We start from the raw sequence: 17,989 nt of genomic DNA on the forward strand, positions 1-17,989 counted from the left end.
CATTTTGGACAGAAAGATAGATAGCTAAGTTAGACATCACAAAGGCCTTATAATAAATTTCCTAACCTCTGCTCGGTCTAGCGTACCTTTTGCCCCATGCCAGATTCCAAGACCTTTAATAAACAATGAGACATTCAATCTCTGTACATAGAGCTATTTCAAATTGTCTGATTAATGGCTCTCCTGCTCAAAATAATTTTTGTTTAATATAACTGATACTATGGAAATTCTTGTACTTCTCCTGGTTACCTTTGTATTGATTTTTTTCTGCTTAACTGATCATGCTATACACCTGCAAATGTTAATCACTACCTAAAATGAAAATATAAAAACCTGCTTGTACTTGCAATAAACGGAACAGAGCTTCACTGTCCTTTGAGGCATGATGTCGTCTGTTACCCATCGCCAACACCTTACCCACCTTCGGGATCCCTGGGCCCTGCTGCGGCTGGACCGCGGCAGTAAAACATACAATTTTTGTTGTGCTGCAGAATTTTAGTAATTAGTTTATGTGTGCTATGTGATGCAAAATGTTGAAAATTGCTGGTCAAGTAGATCAGCATTATTAAAAAGTCAATCCTTATTATTCATGGATTCTGTATTGACAAATTCATTGACTTGCTAAAATTTATTTTTAACCTCCAAAGCAATATTCTGAGTTCTCACAGTCATTGTTGGATACACAGAACACTGAATGCTGAGTCACCTTATGCCATGTTCAAGAAAATACGCTGGCATTTGTGCTGCCTGTCACATACTGAACCAAATAAGCAAAGAAGGGATTGAATCTTTATAAGCCCTGTATTCAGTTGGTCAGCAATCTGAGAGGATGGTGGGTTCATACCCTAACAAAACATCTTACATTTTCTTTCCAAGGCAGCCTTTTTATAACAGAGAACAAAGTGCAATGAATGGTTTTGAAATTCAAGGAAAATTAGATTTAAAAAAAACCAAACTACAGTATTTTTTCCCTGGGCAGTTAGCTGTTCCCAGGAGCAGGTCCTTGTTTGTCTCTCTCTGGAACACATGGCCTGGATGCCTCCACTTGTCCCCCAGGCAGTAATCTTTAGCAGTCCCAGGAGGCTGGCTGTCTCTCCAGGGAGTGGTTAGCCTTATATGCAGTTACTGCAACAATAGCTTTAAAATATGAATAACCTACTAGGCTTATAACTATTTACCTTAAACTAAAATTTTCCAACTCATGAGTCCCCTATCATGAGGACAAGAGCCTTTGTGGTTATAATGAGTCATGCTTCATAGAAAAGACAGAATTTGAACATTTTAGTATTTCTTTAACAAGTGAAGTGGTATGGAATTGTTTTCAAGGAGAAAACACCTTTATTTCATAAAGAATTTACTTGGCTAGTTAATAAAACTGTCCTTTCTTGGGCTAAATGTAATCACTTCTATTATATATCCTGAAGCCTTTGTCTCTCCTGGCTGAGACATGTGAGCACTGCCAGGGCCCTGGAATGTCCCAGGAGGGTAAGAATAGCCCACAATGAGAGATGACTCATGCTGTCTTCTGGTCACTGCAGTTGTCAGAAACTCTGCTTTAGAAGTGAACAGCTCAGAGGCGTCTCAACTGGGAGACAGACAAACTGACCTTATGTTCCTGGGCTCAATTCTCTCCTTTTATATTTCCAGCTCTCATTTTTAAGCCTCTTGTAGCTAACATACATCTATTTCTGCAAAGATTTCCCACCTCCTTGGAGATCACAGGCTCTGTTATCTACAGCAGCCTTGAGCCTGTGACATTCTGGAAGCATGGACCATTGGGACTTGCTAGGGTTCCTCATTATCACGTTAAACTGCAATGTGACCATTGTGGGTGAGTACAAGAAAAACCCCCAAAGCTCTTTTTTAAAAAAGATTTTAGTTATTTATAGAGAGGGGAAGGATGGGAGAAAGAGAGGGAGAAATAAATACATCAACGTGTAGTTGCCTCTCTTATCCCCCTACTGGGGACTTGGCCCACAACCCTGGCATCTGCTGTAGACTGGGAATTGAACCAAAAACCCTGTGGTTCACAGGCCAGCACTCAATCCACTGGGCCACACCAGCGAGGGCTGTTTTGGTTTTTTTTTTAATTGGTTTGCCTTGTCTACCCCCAAGACAAAGACCTATGAACTACTAGAGCAAAGAGGGCTATGGGTTCAAGCTTTTGATTGTGCCATAGTTCCAACAATCATTTAAGGAAGTCTGGGTGTGGGTGTTATTTCTCTCCTTGGGCCTCTTCTTGTTGACATTCTGGTGCTCAGTCTGAAGAATGAAGCAGGTGGAAGGAATGTTTTTGTGTAATTCTTTTCTGGTTGCCTTACCATAAAAAAAAAACAATACAATAAAAGTGAAAGAGAAATCAATGCCTCAGTTATACTTTCTTCTTGTTCATCTTTTTAGAGTTTAATCTTGAAGCTTAATTTGTAAAGATTAGCAATTTCTCTTGTGCTTTAAACCAAATCCTATTTTAGTTTAGTTATTTTTTTAACAAAGAAAGTGATAAGGATTTCTGAGTTTAGTGCAGGTAAGGCAATTTTTTAGAGAAGTATGGGTGTCCTAGAAAAAGAAATTGAGATAAGAATTAGTCATTGATATTTTTCTTACTCATTATTTTGTAGAACTAAAAATCAACTTGGTCTTTAAAAGTTTGAGTCGATAATCTCATCACATAATATTTTTTTAATTGCCTTTATTTATAATAGAGTTTTGTTTTTCTGCTCTCAGGTGATGTTTTCCCTATCTTATCACAATACAAAATACTTACAAATGGTTTTGTCCAAGTCTTAAACATGTTCCAAAATAGTTGATGCATGATATGAAAAGAAGACTTTTGAAGTTATTTTGAATCCCCAGCTTGGCCAAATGTATTCATGATAAGTTGAAAAAAGACAAAGTTCATTGATTCATAAAATTGAAATAAGGGAAAAGGAATTCTGAATTACTGAAAAATCTGAAAAATTGAATGTTCTTAAAGAAATTTGATTGTAAAAGCCATTAAGCAACATTAAATATAAGCTCTGCTATTACATGATGTTCTTTTGAACCATTATCATAAATAAAGACTTAACTGAAATTAACAGTTGTATTATACAGTTGTTATACTGTATAACAGTTGTTGTACACAGTAACAAGAATGCATTAACATTCTTTAAGAAGCTTAATCTCCTAAATTTTCATTCTAAATCTTCCAGTCCAGGATACATTAACAAAAGTCTGGACTAGCAGAGTCAAACATTTTTAGTATTTATGCTTCTTTAAAATCTATTAATCTCAAAAGCATTTTATAAACAAGTAGTTCAAACAGTGTCTGACATGTAAGTGCTCGATAAACATTTGTCACATGTGCTAACTCGCTGATACTGTTGCTGTGACTGAAATACATGCTTGTGTATCTCAGATTTCACTCTCAGTCCCAGTACACACTTAAACATTGTTGTTAGGAGGAAGTGTGTTTGCATGGTGGTGCCCACCCTACCTCCTCTTTTTCAGGGAAGATCTGGCTTATCTTCATGATCCTGCTGAGGATGGTGGTTATCATTGTGGCGGGGTCCCCTGTCTACCAGGATGAGCAGGAGAGGTTTGTGTGCAACACCCTGCACCCAGGATGCGCCAATGTCTGTTATGACATCTTCTCCCCAGTGTCCCACCTGCGTTTCTGGCTAGTCCAAAGCGTGTCTGCCCTCCTCCCTTCCGCAGTTTTCAGTGTTTATGTCCTGCACAAAGTATCCGAACTCATTGTCTGGGGCTCCTGCAGGCCAGGCGGTGGTCCAGGGGACCAGGATCCCACTGACCTGAGCCCTGAGGATCCCCACTGCTCGTCGCCCTGCAGGGAGGGGCGCAGCCTGGTGGTGCCAGATTTCTCCTTGGGCTATATTGTGCAGCTCTGTCTGCGGACGCTGGCAGAAATAGCTTTTGGGGCCTTGCATTACTTCCTCTTCGGATTCTCGGTCCCCAGCAGGTTCTCCTGCGCCCACGTTCCCTGCTCTGGAGTGGTGGACTGCTACGTCTCTCGGCCCACGGAGAAGTCTACCCTGATGCTCTTTCTCTGGGCACTCAGTGCTCTCTCAGTGCTGCTCAGCGTGACCGACCTGCTCTGCAGTCTGCGCAGGCACAGGTGGCCGGGCCCAGCTAGGGGCCGCCGAAGATCTGGGGAAGAAACTGTAGCTCTCGAACACCCTGGCCAGGGGACTGGAGGGCACGGTGCCCACAGCCCTGGTAGTCAGTCCGCTGTGTCAGGGCGGGTGGAGCTTCCAGATGAAGATGAGACTGAGGGGCTATTCTTAGCTAACGACAAGCTGCCCAGGGCTTGCATAGAGCCTGGGGGCAGACCCTGCACAGAGGCCCCTCAGAAGCCCCAAAGCGAGCATCCCTTAATGCCCCGCAGTCTGCTGGCGCGGCCCCGGCCACCCTTTCCGCAGCACCCCTCTGCCCTCTGGGCTGGCGCTGGTAGCACCCCCCTCCCGGCGACTGGAAGGTCTGAGTGGGTGTGAAGAGGGCAGCTGGGCAGTGCAGTGACTGAGAGAAGACACGGACCTGAAGGTGCAGCATCACTTTGGCACAAAGGGGAATCTTCAAAGTTCCTGGAGAATATCGACAGTCAAGAAGGCCATCTGGCCTGCCACAAGTGGCTTCAGACTGAAAGCTACAATGATTAATTGAAGAGGATCAGGTTACTTACTGATCACCTTACACTCTTGATTGGTCTATTGTCTTATTCTTTACCATGGTATGTGCTTTATGTAAAGTATGTACCTTACAATAGTAGAGCTCATTACTGTTCTAATGTTTTCTGGTGAATTATTATGAGGGTTCTTTTTGTTTTTTTCTGCTTTGATAAAACAGCTATCTTATGCATATAATCAATAGAGTCCATAGAGAGACATTAGTTTAACTTTTCCAAACCCCTTTAATAAAATTAATGCTGATTGTGATATCCCACTTCATACTTCATTGTCTTATAGGAAAAATGACAGATGCAGAAAATAGGACTGGTAAACAACTGGGGTCTTCTGGGCATCTTTGATGGTTATTGCATTCAGGTGGAAGGTACACAGGCTGTGGGTGGGCCCTGACTTGTTTGTTGTTTCTGAGTGTGTGTCTGAGTAGTTGTCTTCACTGAGGAAAGGGAGGCGAGTGGCCCTAGAAGTGTCCAATGCTTTCCAATCTGTTTTTTGCCTGTGTCCTTGAGAGAGTTGTGCAGTTCAGGTTGCCCTGAGAGACCTCACACTCCAGTGGAGAGGAGGAGAAACTCCAGGAATTCTGTGGTTTCACAGTCCGAGCTCCTGCTTTCTGTGTGTGCAATGGAAAGAGCTGCCACTCTTCAGGAAATGGGCCTCCACAGGTACTTGCTGCACTTATCTGCACTGTCCTGCTTTGCAGGACTCTGGAACTTAAGTGCTGCCTTTTATTGCTGGATGGGAGGGCACAGTGCAGTAAGAAGAGCTACTGTGGATCAGGACACACCTGCTCACCTGCAGCAAGAGAAGAAGAGCCATCTGCAGTTGATGAATATCCTCTGCTCTCCAAACACAAAAAGTTAAAGAGAACTTCCTTCAACCATTCAAATAATTTAAAAGGTGAACAAATGTACTCATGAAATCAATGGACACTTTTAACTGTTCTAAAGAAGATTTTGACAATGAAATATTTGCCAGAATGCAGAATAACATGCTACTTGATATATCTACAGAATGTCAAAGCAATGGGTTAAAACTTTTAAAAAATCCATAATTGGTTTGGCATAGAGATATTTGAATGAATGTGCTTATATTTAACATGCATATTTAAGAAATCAATTTCTTTCTGTCTTGCTCCTCAGTTGAAAACTGTAAGCCATGACTCAGACTTCTTTCTTCAATACTTAGGTCAATGTCTGCACATAGCAAATAAAAGTGATTTTTGAGTCTAATATTCCTAAACTATTCAGGCGCAAATCTGGTTTTTGACTCTTGCCACATGCAATTCTAAGATTGGAAAAATATAAGAATTCTCTAGGGCTTCATTACTATTTGTTTTCCCAAATCAATTCATGGCCTTTATTGCATATTTTTTTGTGTGAAACTTAATCTTTACTTACAAGACACTGTAAGGTAGCAAATTCTACATAGAAATAAGAAACTCATTGAAAGGAGAAGTTTCATATAGTATGTACAGTTTGGAAATGTTCAAGTATAGTTTCATTGTAAAACGTGCTACAATAACAACCACATTTAAAAAGAGTCCTAACTAGAGAAGTGGTAAGACAAACTTACATCAGACATAATGCAAAACAAACAACATTTTATGCCTCAGCTGTACAATCTAAAAGTTAAAGGTCCCAGAAGCACCATCCTGAACTTAGAACATATTGCTGTCAGAGGTATTTTCTGGCACATTTTGATCTTCCTCTTCCTCTACAGAGAAATACTTAATCAAGTTTAATGAAACTTTATATACAGATTCATTTTCATAGTTTTGCAGAGCTTCAGTTTTGTCTAAACTTCCATATTCCTCAATCATTATACTAAGTTTCTCAGTTTCACCTGGTTTCTCAGCAGCCTGGAAGATATTTGAAATGGCACCCAGAGGAAAATTCCGCCAAGATGGAGGCGTAGGTGGGAACACTTTTTGTCCTTGCACAACCAAATCTAAAAATAAAAAAGTTTTAACAACAATAAACATAATCAAACCACACAGAAAATCGAATACAGAGTCCGGAAATAATGAACCACTCAGCTAAACCGGTGAGAGGGGCAAAACCAGCAGCGGAACCAGTCAGGCAAAAAAGATCTGGGCGGTGCACAGGCAGCCCGGGGCGCGGATCCCAGGTGCAGGCTAGCTACGGGTGGAACCCAGGGAAGAGGCGTTGCTGGCTGTCTGCAGTGGGTCATGCATTTGCACTCAGATAAACCAGTGAAGAGGCGAGCATTGAGACAGATCTCGCAGGCCTCAGCGACTGGCACAGGGAGGCATTTGTGCTCGGATAAGCAGGCGGGGATGAGCAGCGAGGCAGACTGGGTGAGCGGAGAGGACCGCCATTGCTCCCTCTCTGACCCCGCTCCCACATACAGTGTCACAAACCTGCGACTTGGGTGACCCCACCCCAGTAAACACCAAGTGCCTCTCCTCATACGTAACAGGCACAAACAGATCAAAACATGGCTCAAGAACAACTCAGAGCCCCAGAGCCGATGAATCTAAGCAATGAAGAAATAGCCAAACTTTCAGATGCAGAGTTCAAAACACTGGTGATCAGGATGCTCACAGAACTGGTTGATTTTAGTCACAAATTACAGGAATATATGAAGGCTAAACTAATAGAAATGAATGGAAATGCACAGGAAACCAATAGTAATGGAAAGGAAACTGGGACTCAAATCAAAAGAGTGGACCAGAAAGAGGGAAAAAAATGACCAAACAGAAAAGGATGAAGAAACAAGAATTCAAAAAAATGAGGAGAGGCTTAGGAACTCCCAGGACATCTTTAAATGTTCCAACATCTGAATTATAGGGGTACCAGAAGGGGAAGAGGAACACCCACGAGTGGAACACTTATTTGAACAAATAATAAAGGAGAACTTCCCCAATCTGGCAAAGGAAGTAGACTTCCAGGAAATCCAGGAAGCTCAGAGAGTCCCAAAGAAGTTGGACCCAAGAAGAAACACACCAAAGCACATCATAATTACATTAGCCAAGATTAAAATGAAAGAGAATTCTAGAAGCAGCAAGAGATAAGGGGACAGTCACCTACAAAGGAGTTCCCATCAGACTGTCAGCAGATTTCTCAAAAGAGACCTTACAGGCAAGAAGGGGCTGGAAAGAAGTATTCCAAGTCATGAAATCCAAAGACCTACATCCAAGATTGCTCTATCCAGCAGTTTTTATTTAGAATAGAAGGACAGATAAAGTGCTTCTCAGATAAGATCAAATTCAAGGAGTTAATCATCACCAAGCCCTTACTGTATGAAATGTTAAAGAGACTTACCTAAGAAAAAGAAGATAAAAAAAGATGAACAGTGAAAGGACAGCAAACTCACAGTTATTAACAACCACACCTAAAACTAAACCAAACTAAGAGGACAGCTAGATCAGGAGCAGAACCATAGAAATAAAGACCACATGGAGGGTTAGCAACAGGGGAGTGGGAGAAGGAGAAGGTACAGAAAATAAGTAGCATAGACAGTAGATAGAAAATAGATAGGGGGAGGGTAAGAATAGTAGGGGAAATATAGAATCTAAAGAACTTGAGACATGTGTTCATGAACTAAAGGGGGGAGAATGGTGGGGGAGGGGTGTGCATGGTGGAGGGAACAGAGGAGGGGAAATAGAACAAATGTAATGGCATAATCAATAAAAATAAGTTAAAAAAAAAGAAATGGCACCCAGAATAACCAGAATAATTTTGGTATCTTTTGTAGTTAAGAGGTTCACCAATGGTTCTATTATACCACAGTGAGCAAAGTATACAATCTGTTCATCTGTTTCACCACTTGTATAGTTGGTTACAGCCCATACAGCTTCCTCTTGTGTCTTAAAGTCTGCCTTAAGAGAACAACAATGAGGAATGGGACTAATCCATGATTCACAACTTGCTGTATCTGGTTCTGGCAGCCAGCTGTAGTGTTTGACATTGTCCATGTAACTTCCTTCTGAATATTAGTCTTAGAGTTCATTAATAGGCTGGGAAACATGACAAGTGCTCCCACATCTACTACAACGTGAGTCTGTTCATCTGTTCCAATGACAATATTTCCTATGGATCTTAGTGCAGGAGTTACAATTGGCAATTCAGTAGCTCCCAGGATCTTCACAAACTGGGGTACAACTCCAGTTTTTATAACCATTTCAACCCATTCATTTGGACCATCAGTACAGTAGGAGATGGCCCAGCAGATATTTGCTAATACTTCTAGGTCATCATGATGTAGGAGATGAACTAAAGTAGGAAGAATCTGCTCAACAGCATCTAATAGAGGTGCAGGATTCTTGTTGTGACAAAGGTTTGACAGTGTTCAGGTAAGATTATGTAAGTAGCCACATGCTAAAGATGACATATCAGGAACTGCAAGAAGAGCCAACAGTGGATCAACTGCACCGTACTTGATAACCAAGTCTCGGAAAGCTGAACCATCACCTGTGATGTTTCCCAGAGCCCATACATCTTGTTCATTGATGTGAGGGTGGGGAGATGTCAACACAGAAAAGAATGCTGGGATAGCATCTCCATCTACTACAGCCTTGGTCTGTTCTGATGTCCCAGAAAAAAATGTTAGTGAGGGCCCAGGTAGATTCAAACCAAATGAGAAGACAATCAGTTTTGTCCAAGAAGGACACAAATTTTGGAATCAAACCAGCCCAGATTATGTTGTCTATTGGTGGCTGTTTTTCCCTAGAAAGCCATTTTCTTGCAGACCGAGTAACTTGGAGCTGGCTTTCCAAATTGTTACTGTTATGCCTTTGATAATGTCCTCAACAGACCAATTTATAGTGCCCTGGTTGTTGCAGTTTTCCTGCAGTGTAGAAGTAGCATCATTAGGAAAGGAGCTTACATTTCTCCTTTTCAGCATCTGCTCATCCTCCTTAGCTTTTCTCAGCTCTACATTAACTTTTATTTGGTAACGCCTCATTTCTGTACTGTCTTTCCCCTTGTTCTGAAATCTGTTAAGGCAGGCAAATGGTGAGTTAACATTCTCATTTGTGGACATGGTTATGAGACAAAGGGAGATAGCTGCACAGCCAGCTTAGTATTTTCACAGGAGACCATGCAAGGTGGACATGCTATGGTTTGGTTACTCTGAAAACACCCAACACTGATCAGCACAAAGACCGTGTGTCACTTCTTTTAAAATATCAGAAATAAGTCTGAGGAATCATCTGACATCTTGCCATTTCTATGGCCAGACAACTTAGATCTTATTCATCAGCCTACTCAACTATTCCTTTTTCAGAAACATAGATATTATTCAAAATGTTTCTGATATTCTTGTTTTTAGCTGTTGTGGCTTACTGAATCAAAGCAGCTAACTTTGATACATTTTCAATGTTTCCTTCAAGAACTCATTTTTCTGGGCTTGAGATACTGAATAAGCAATGCCTGAACTCATCTGAACACTGCAGATTTTTTTTTTTTGCCCTCGAAATTTCTGATTTCAAGACAGCCATTTTTATAATAGAAGTTTAATGTTACACCCTTGATCATATTCTGTACATGACTGCAGATAATGTGAACAGTGGCCAGTTCCTTTCTATTTCCCCACCAATTATCAACCTAGAGCCTCTTCTTTTTCTTTCAAAGGTGACTGGGTTCTACATTGTTGTGATTAAAGTCCCTCTGTTGGGTGCCTCTGGGGCCCTTCACAACTGCATCCCTTCAGAGGGATGTCGACAGTCTAATTGCTGAGAATGGTCTTCATCTTTGCAGTAGATGCTGCAAAGAGCTTCAATGTTATTTTAAAAGTAAGATCCACAGGCCCCTCAAACACTCCAGTACTAGTACTGACAATGTTGAGTGCTGAAATCAGCTCAATATTGGTGGTGTGCACTCAGGGTGACTGAGTAATAGCTGGGAGAAGAAGGTGGAAAATGCTGAGTTTGGCTTCTTTCTCAGCCAGGGCCTGAGTGAGATCTGGGCAGAGCATGTCTATGCCCTTCTCCTGCTGGAGTCCATGCTGAGGTTTGAGTTTATAAACAAGTGTGACTTTATTTGGGTGGCACAGCAAAGGGCTGCTGTGGCCTCTCTACTGATGTCCACAATCCTACCATCAGAGACTCAGAAATTTGTTTGATTCATGGAAAAATGTACATACTATTCAGAGCAATGGGTGCTAAGAGGGAAGAGGAGAGATAAAGAGTCAAGGGTAGGACTCTGGTTTCTTATCCTATGTCAACCATTATTTAACAGGCCACTTCATTCCCCTGTTTCCTTCTCTGAGTGACAAGGGACCCAGACTGAATGATTCCTTATTACTCTACAAGTTTAGGAATCCATCAATGAAATGTACAGCTATTAGTCACTTTACCCTAATAGGGTCAATTCTTTAGGTCTTTCCATACTACTGTCTACCTCACCACAGGATTTTGTTGCTGTTGTTGTTATTGTTGTTTTTCCTAGAGGGGAAGGGGAGAGAAACATTGGTTGGTTGCCTCCCATATGGTATGTGCATATGGTATGTACCCTGACTGGGGACTGAGCCTGTAATCTTTTGAGGTACAGGACAATGCTGCAACCAACTGAGCCACCCAGCCGGTGCTCAGCACAGGTTTTGATGAAACGAAGATGGGCAGAACAAGAGAGGCCTGTGTGTCCTGGGAAGGGCTGCCATGAAAGAGGGATAGGGACCCCATGGAGAGCAGGAGGGACTGAAGACAATATATTGATTTCAATACCCTATTGAGTGAAGGCAGAGGGCTTAGTGGACAGAAACTAGGCTGACCTGATGTGACCCCACCCTGTGAAGTGCAAGCTTGCACTGTCCTGGAACCTGACTGGCTATATCAGTATGAATGGGAGTGCATAGTTGGAACATGCAGATGAAGGAGACCCTCGTCTACTCTTTGCTGTAACATAGGATACCTAGTTTTGTAATTTAGATTTTGAAGTCTTTAAAGATTTTTTCAAGTATATTTTATTGATTTTGCTATTAGTTATCCCAATTTTCTCTCCCCTTTATCACCCCTCCATCCTGCATTCCATCACCCTCCAGCATTCCCCCCACCTTTAGTTCATGTACATAGGTCATACATATAAGTTCTTTGAATTCTGTTTCCTATACTATTCTTAACCTCCCCCTGTTTATTTTATGCCTACTGATTATGCTTCTTATTCCCTGTACCTTTTCCCCCATTCTTCCCCTCCCCTCCACACTGATAACCACCTCCAGTGATTTCCATTTCTCTGATTCTGTTCCTGTTCTAGCTGTTTGCTTCATTTTTGTTTATGTTTTTTAGGTTCAGTTGTTGATAGTTATGAGTTTGCTGTCATTTTACTGTCATAGTTTTTTATGATCTTCTATTTCTTGGTTAAGTCCCTTCAACATTTCATATAATAAGGGTTTGGTAATGATGAACTCCTTGAACTTGACCTTATCTGGGAAGCACTTCATCTGTCCATCCATTCTAAATGATAGCTTTGCTGCAGAGTAGTCTTGGATGTGGGTCCTTGCCTTTCATGACTTCAAATACTTCTTTCTAGTCCCTTCTTGCCTGTAAGGTTTCTTTTGAGAAATCAGCTGATAGCCTTATGGGCAATCCTTTGTAGGTAATTCTCTCCTTCGTCTTGCTGCTTTTAAGATTCTGTCTTTATCTTTAATCTTGGGTAACTTAATGATGATGTGCCTTGGTGTGTTCCTCTTTGGATCTAAATTCTTTGGAACTCTCTGGGCTTCCTGTACGTATTGGAAGTCTATTTCCTTCACCAGATCGGGGAAGTTATTCTTCATTATTTGTTCAAATAAGTTTTCAAGTTCTTGCTGTAGTTCTTCTCCTTCTGGCACCCCTTTGATTCAGATGTTGGAATGTTTAAAGCTGTCCCAGAGGTTCTTAAGCCTCTCCTCATTTTTTCTGAATTCTTGTTTCTTCATTCTGTTCCAATTGGATATTTATTTCTTCCATTTGTTCCAAATTATTGATTTGAGTCCTGGTTTTCTTCTCTTTACTGTTGGTTCCATGAGTATTTTGCTTTATTGCCCTTTGTATAGCTTCATTTGTCCCTTCAATTTGAGACTGAGCTCAATCAATTTTGTGAGCATTTTGATTACCAGTGTTGAACTCTGCATCAGATAAATTGGCTATTTCCTCATCACTTAGCTCTTTTTCTGGAGTTTTGATCTGTTCTTTCATTTGGGCTATATTTCTTTTTCTCGGTGTACCTGTTATATTGTAAGGGGGTAGATCCTTAGTTATTCATCAGGGTGAGGCAACCCACATCACTGGGTTGTGGTGTTGTCTGTGTGGGAGGGATTAGAGAGGGAACAATGCCACTGCTCACTCTCTTCTAGCCCCACTTTACAATAAATTCTCTTGTGAAGCTAGGAGTCTCTACCAGCATCACAGTCCCCACTGTATTTTATATCTGGAGGTTTTGAGTCTTTGGTTTCCTGTTCAGCCAGCCCTGCCTTGCTGGCATGGTCCGTGTGTTCTTTCCATTTGGCTGCCGGTCTCTGCCCCTTTTACTGAACTGGATGAATGGTTTTTCAACTCCTTAGTTGTCAGAATTCCACATAGTTTGATCTTCTGGCACTTCTGGTTGTTTATTGTTTTTATTATTTTTTTATTTTTATTTTATTTATTTTTTAATTTATTTTTTATTGATTATGACGTTACAGTTGTTCTATTCTCCTCCTTCATTCCCCTCCACCCTACCCCCCCGGGGCAAGGATCTACCCCCCACCATTACCCCCCCCCCTTTAGTTTATGACCATGTGTCTCAAGTTCTTTTTTTTTTTTAATTTTTTTATTGATTATGCTGTTACAGTTGTTGTATTCCCCCTTTCATTCCCCTCCACCCTACCCCCCCATCCCCACCATTACCCACCCCTTTAGTTTATGACCATGTGTGTCAAGTCCTTTAGATTCTATATTTCCCATGCTATTCTTGCCCCCCATCTATTTTCTATCTACTGTCTATGCTACTTATTTTCTGTACCTTCTCCCCCCTTCTCATCCTCCCACTCCCCTGTTGCTAACCCTCCTTGAGATCTTCATTTCTATGTTTCCACTCCTGATCTAGCTGTCCTTTTAGTTTGCTTTTGTTTTAGGTGTGGTTGTTAATAACTGTGAGTTTGTTGTCCTTTCACTGTTCATGTTTCTTTAACTTCTTTTTCTTCGATAAGTCCCTTTAACATTTCATATAATAAGGGCTTGGTGATGATGAACTCCTTGAATTTGATCTTATCTGAGAAGCACCTTATCTGTCCTTCCATTCTAAATGAAAGTTTTGCTGGATAGAGCAATCTTGGTTGTAGGTCTTTGGATTTCATGACTTGGAATACCTCTTTCCAGCCCCTTCTTGCCTGTAAGGTCTCTTTTGAGAAATCTGCTGACAGTCTGCTGGGAACTCCTTTGTAGGTGACTGTCCCCTTACCTCTTGCTGCTTCTAGGATTCTCTCCTTCATTTTAATCTTGGCTAATGTAATTATGATGTGCCTTGGTGTGTTCCTTCTTGGGTCCAACTTCTTTGGGACTCTCTGAGCTTCCTGGATTTCCTGGAAGTCTATTTCCTTTGCCAGATTGGGGAAATTCTCCTTAATTATTTGTTCAAATAATTTTTCCACTGGTGGCTGTTCCTCTTCCCCTTCTGGTACCCCTATAATTCAGATGTTGGCGCATTTAAAGATGTCCTGGAGGTTCCTAAGACTCTCCTCATTTTTTTGAATTCTTGCTTCTTCACTCTTTTCTGTTTGGCCATTATTTGCTTTCTTCTGGTCCACTCCATTGATTTGAGTCCCAGTTTCCTTTTCATCGCTATTGGTTTCCTGTGTAATTCCATTCATTTCAATTAGTTTCGCCTTCATATGTTTGTCTAATTTGTGGCTATAATCAACCAGTTCTGTGAGAATCCTGATCACCAGTGTTTTAAACTGTGCATCTGAGAGTTTTGCTATTTCTTCATCGCTTAGATTTATAGGCTCTGGGGCTTTGAGATCTTCTTGAGCCATTTTTGGTCTGTTTGCGCCCGTTAAGTCTGAGGAGTGGAGCCTTGGACTCCCAGGTCGCTGGGTTGTGACTCTTTATGTGGAGGCGGGGTCAGAGCAGGGAAATGGCGGCCCCCTCTGCTGTTTCTCAGCTGGGTGAAGAGGGGAGCCTTGGGTTGTTCACTGGGGCAGGGCCACTTAGGTCGCTGGATTATGATGCCGTATGTGGAGGCGGGGTTAGAGCGGGAAATGGCGGCACCCTCCACTGCTGCTTGCTGCTGGGGCTGCTGGCTCTCCTCCAATCACCCACTCCCTCGCTTATCTATCCACACACTAATGCGCGACCACAGTCAACCCGCAGCCCTGCTCTCTCACTGTTTCCCCGCGATTGCTTGCTGAGTTGCCCACCAGGTCCAACCCTGCTCCTGGATTCCGCGTGCCTGAGTCCATTTGACTGAGTTTTCTTGTGCTACCCCGCTCTGCCAGCTGCTGGTTTCACCCCTCTTACTGGTCAGGCTGAAGAATTTGTTGTTATCAGACTTCCAAAAAGTTCAATTTTTCTGTGTTCTGATTATGTTTTCTGTTGCTATTATTCAGTTGTCTCTAAACTTGGTTGTGCGAGGAAGCACAGCGTCTCCACCTATGCCTCCATCTTGTCGGCTATTGTTTTTAAATTGGTTGTTATCCTTCTTCTGGTTGTGTGAGGAAGCGCAGCATTTCTACCTACACTTTCATCTTGGCTGGAACTCCTAAAGATCTTTCACAGATACTTAAGGAGAGTGAAAAAATTTTTAGACTGTACCTAACATGTATAAAAAAATGAAAAATCTTGTGGCTATCAATCTTCCTTTTAAAGATTTTAACCTGCTTCTTTGCATCTTTGGCACACTGTATAAATAAAAGATGGTTCAAGGGTTTATATCCTTACTCCAGAGAGTTACTGACTCACTACTGTCTAAGGTAGAGGCAGGGGCAATTTAAGGAATTGTAGTTGCTGTAACAGATAAACCCCAATCTTAGCCACTTAATACAGTAGAAGATTCATAAAGTACAAAGTGAGTGTTCCTAATTGGTGGGCAGCTTTCCTCTGGGTGGTGACTGAGGGGTCCTTCTATCCTGTGGCGCCATCATCTTCCACCCACAAAAGCCAAGATTGCTGTGTCAACAAGTCTAGTGCCATTGGTCAGGCCTGGAGAGGGCACCAACTTGTCTGGCACACTCTCCAGTGGAACTCAGTCCTGACTGTTCTGGAGGCTGTGATGTACCCAAAAAGAAGGAGGAAAAGTTGGGCCAACAGCTAACCAGTGTTTGCCTCAGGCAGCAAACTATTTTCTGGGCACTTGTCCCAGGGAGGCATTTAGTAAACCCTTAATGACCAACACATTGATCTCAGAGAAGGGGAAGCTAAAGCAAATATGTTAGCTCTGGTTTATGGATGCTGAGAGAAGAGAGAGGAGGTGACAAACCTGAAAATATTTGATTTAACTAAACTTATCCTAGAGTTCACATCTCTTATACTTAGAGACTGTCCTCTTAAACATGATTGTTTTAAATAAGAAAGGGTCTTGGTTTCAGTGTGTGTGCAGGCATCTGTCTTAGTTTTATACTTTTGTCTTTGTACAGTATGAAAGACTTACTAGATATTCTCTAAGTCTAGCTTTCCAGAAACTTTAATTCAGAAATCTTCCCAGGTTGTGGTCCAGGTGGATCCTCAGGTGATCCAGCAGTTGCAGAAATCCAATGTTGGAATCCAAATGTTGAACCAACACTACTGCAGCTGGCTGCCTGCTGAGATAAACATAAAAGAAAGAGTATGAGGATCAATAAGATTATGCTCATACTTTGCCAAGAAAAGTGTTATTTACAGATTTTTTTGTAGGATGTTGCAATCTACTGTGACAAGCTATTTTAATTTCCTGAGTGTAAATTTGGTTTCCGGCAAGAAATTATGAGGAGGATGGTGCTTTGTAGATGAGGAGAGGGGACCCCTGGGCTTCCCAAGCACAGACTTGCAGAGGATTTCCTGCAATGAAAATGCTTTCCACCTATAACTTCAGCATCCTCCCTCCAGGGGCTGGCTTAGCTGCAGAGTCTGTAAATCCTGCTGGCTCTATTTTCATTGTGCTGTGGGACATATATTTCCTAGAAATGAAACAGACGTCTCTCCCCCTGTTTGGAATATATATACACACATATGTACTTTTTCCTTCCTCCTGCCAATCACAGAGCAAATCTTTCTTCCTGTGCTGTGACCAAAAGAGATATGTGAGTGGCAGGAAATAAAGCTGAAAGAAGTTACTAAATTTTCTCATACACTGAATTCAGATGAAATGAGTTTCATGGAGAATTCAGGAAATTAAAAGTCAAATGCAAAATCTAAATGTTAGTAAGAAGAGTTTCCTTCCTCCCTTGACAGGTGAAGTAGATGAGTAGATGGCATGTTTAAAACAGTGAGGGGCTGGGCACTCTCTCTCTTGCCAGCATGTCCCTATGTTTCCCAACCTGCTCTTCATCCCCTAGGCAGTTAATTTTACTTTTCTCTTGCCTAAGCTCTAAATTGCCTCTGTAACCTGTTCCCTGAGTCCATGAATTCCAGCTGGCTTATTTCTGCTACCTCCTATCTCTGTAACTTTCTTTTTTTCTTTTGTTTGTTTTTTTAATTTAATTTTAATTGTTGTTCAATTACAGTTTTCTGTCATTTACTCCCATTCCAGCCCACCCACCCATCACTTCCCAATTCACTCCCATTTCCACCACCCCAGGTATTGTCCATGTGTCCTCTATAATTGTTCCTGTAAACTCTACCCCCTTTCCCCTGAAATTCTCCTGAAATTCCCTCCCTTCTACCCTCTGGTCACTGTCACCCTGTTCTCTATTTTGGTATCTTTGGCTATATTTTGCTTGTTTGTTTGTTTTGTTGCTTAGGTTCCTGTTAAAGGTGAGATCATATGGTATTTGTCTTTCACCACTTGGCTTATTTTATTCAGCATAGTGCTTTCCAGTTCCATCCATGCTGTTGCAAAGGCTAGGAGCTCCTTCTTTCTTTCTGATGCATAGAATTCCATTGACTAAATGTACCATAGTTTTTTTGATCTATTCATTTATTGATGGGCACCTAGGTTGCTTCCATTTCTTGGCTATTGTAAATTGTGCTGCTATGAACATTGGAGTGCATAGGTTCTTTTGGTTTGGTGCTTCAGGGTTCTTAGGATACAATCCTAGCAGTGGAATTGCAGGGTCAAAAGGCAGATCCATTTTTAGTTTCCTGAGAAAACTCCATACTGCTTTCTATAGTGGTTGTACCAGTCTGCAATCCCACCAACAGTACACTAGGATTCCCTTTTCTTCACATGCTCTCAAACACTTGTTGTTCATGTTTT

At 41.6% G+C, this 17,989-nt stretch overlaps 1 protein-coding gene and 2 pseudogenes across 1 annotated transcript; 1 reads left to right on the plus strand and 2 right to left on the minus strand.

Moving 5' to 3' along the window:
• Window positions 1-1,575: 1,575 nt before the first annotated feature.
• On the plus strand, window positions 1,576-4,490 carry GJD4 (gap junction protein delta 4). Its single transcript, XM_037165774.2, has 2 exons — window positions 1,576-1,831; window positions 3,490-4,490. Exons 1-2 carry the CDS (start codon window positions 1,768-1,770, stop codon window positions 4,488-4,490), a joined length of 1,065 nt encoding a protein of 354 aa, XP_037021669.2. The 5' UTR covers window positions 1,576-1,767.
• Window positions 4,491-6,300: 1,810 nt separating this feature from the next.
• Window positions 6,301-9,683, minus strand: LOC119064206 (importin subunit alpha-1-like; annotated as a pseudogene).
• Window positions 9,684-9,891: 208 nt separating this feature from the next.
• LOC128627120 (60S ribosomal protein L9-like) lies at window positions 9,892-10,391 on the minus strand (annotated as a pseudogene).
• Between the last annotated feature and the right edge of the window lie 7,598 nt (window positions 10,392-17,989).

The sequence above is a fragment of the Artibeus jamaicensis genome, unplaced genomic scaffold (assembly GCF_021234435.1).
Source record: "Artibeus jamaicensis isolate MK-2021 breed Jamaican fruit bat unplaced genomic scaffold, CSHL_Jam_final contig_3190, whole genome shotgun sequence".
In the NCBI taxonomy this organism is placed as follows: domain Eukaryota; kingdom Metazoa; phylum Chordata; class Mammalia; order Chiroptera; family Phyllostomidae; genus Artibeus; species Artibeus jamaicensis.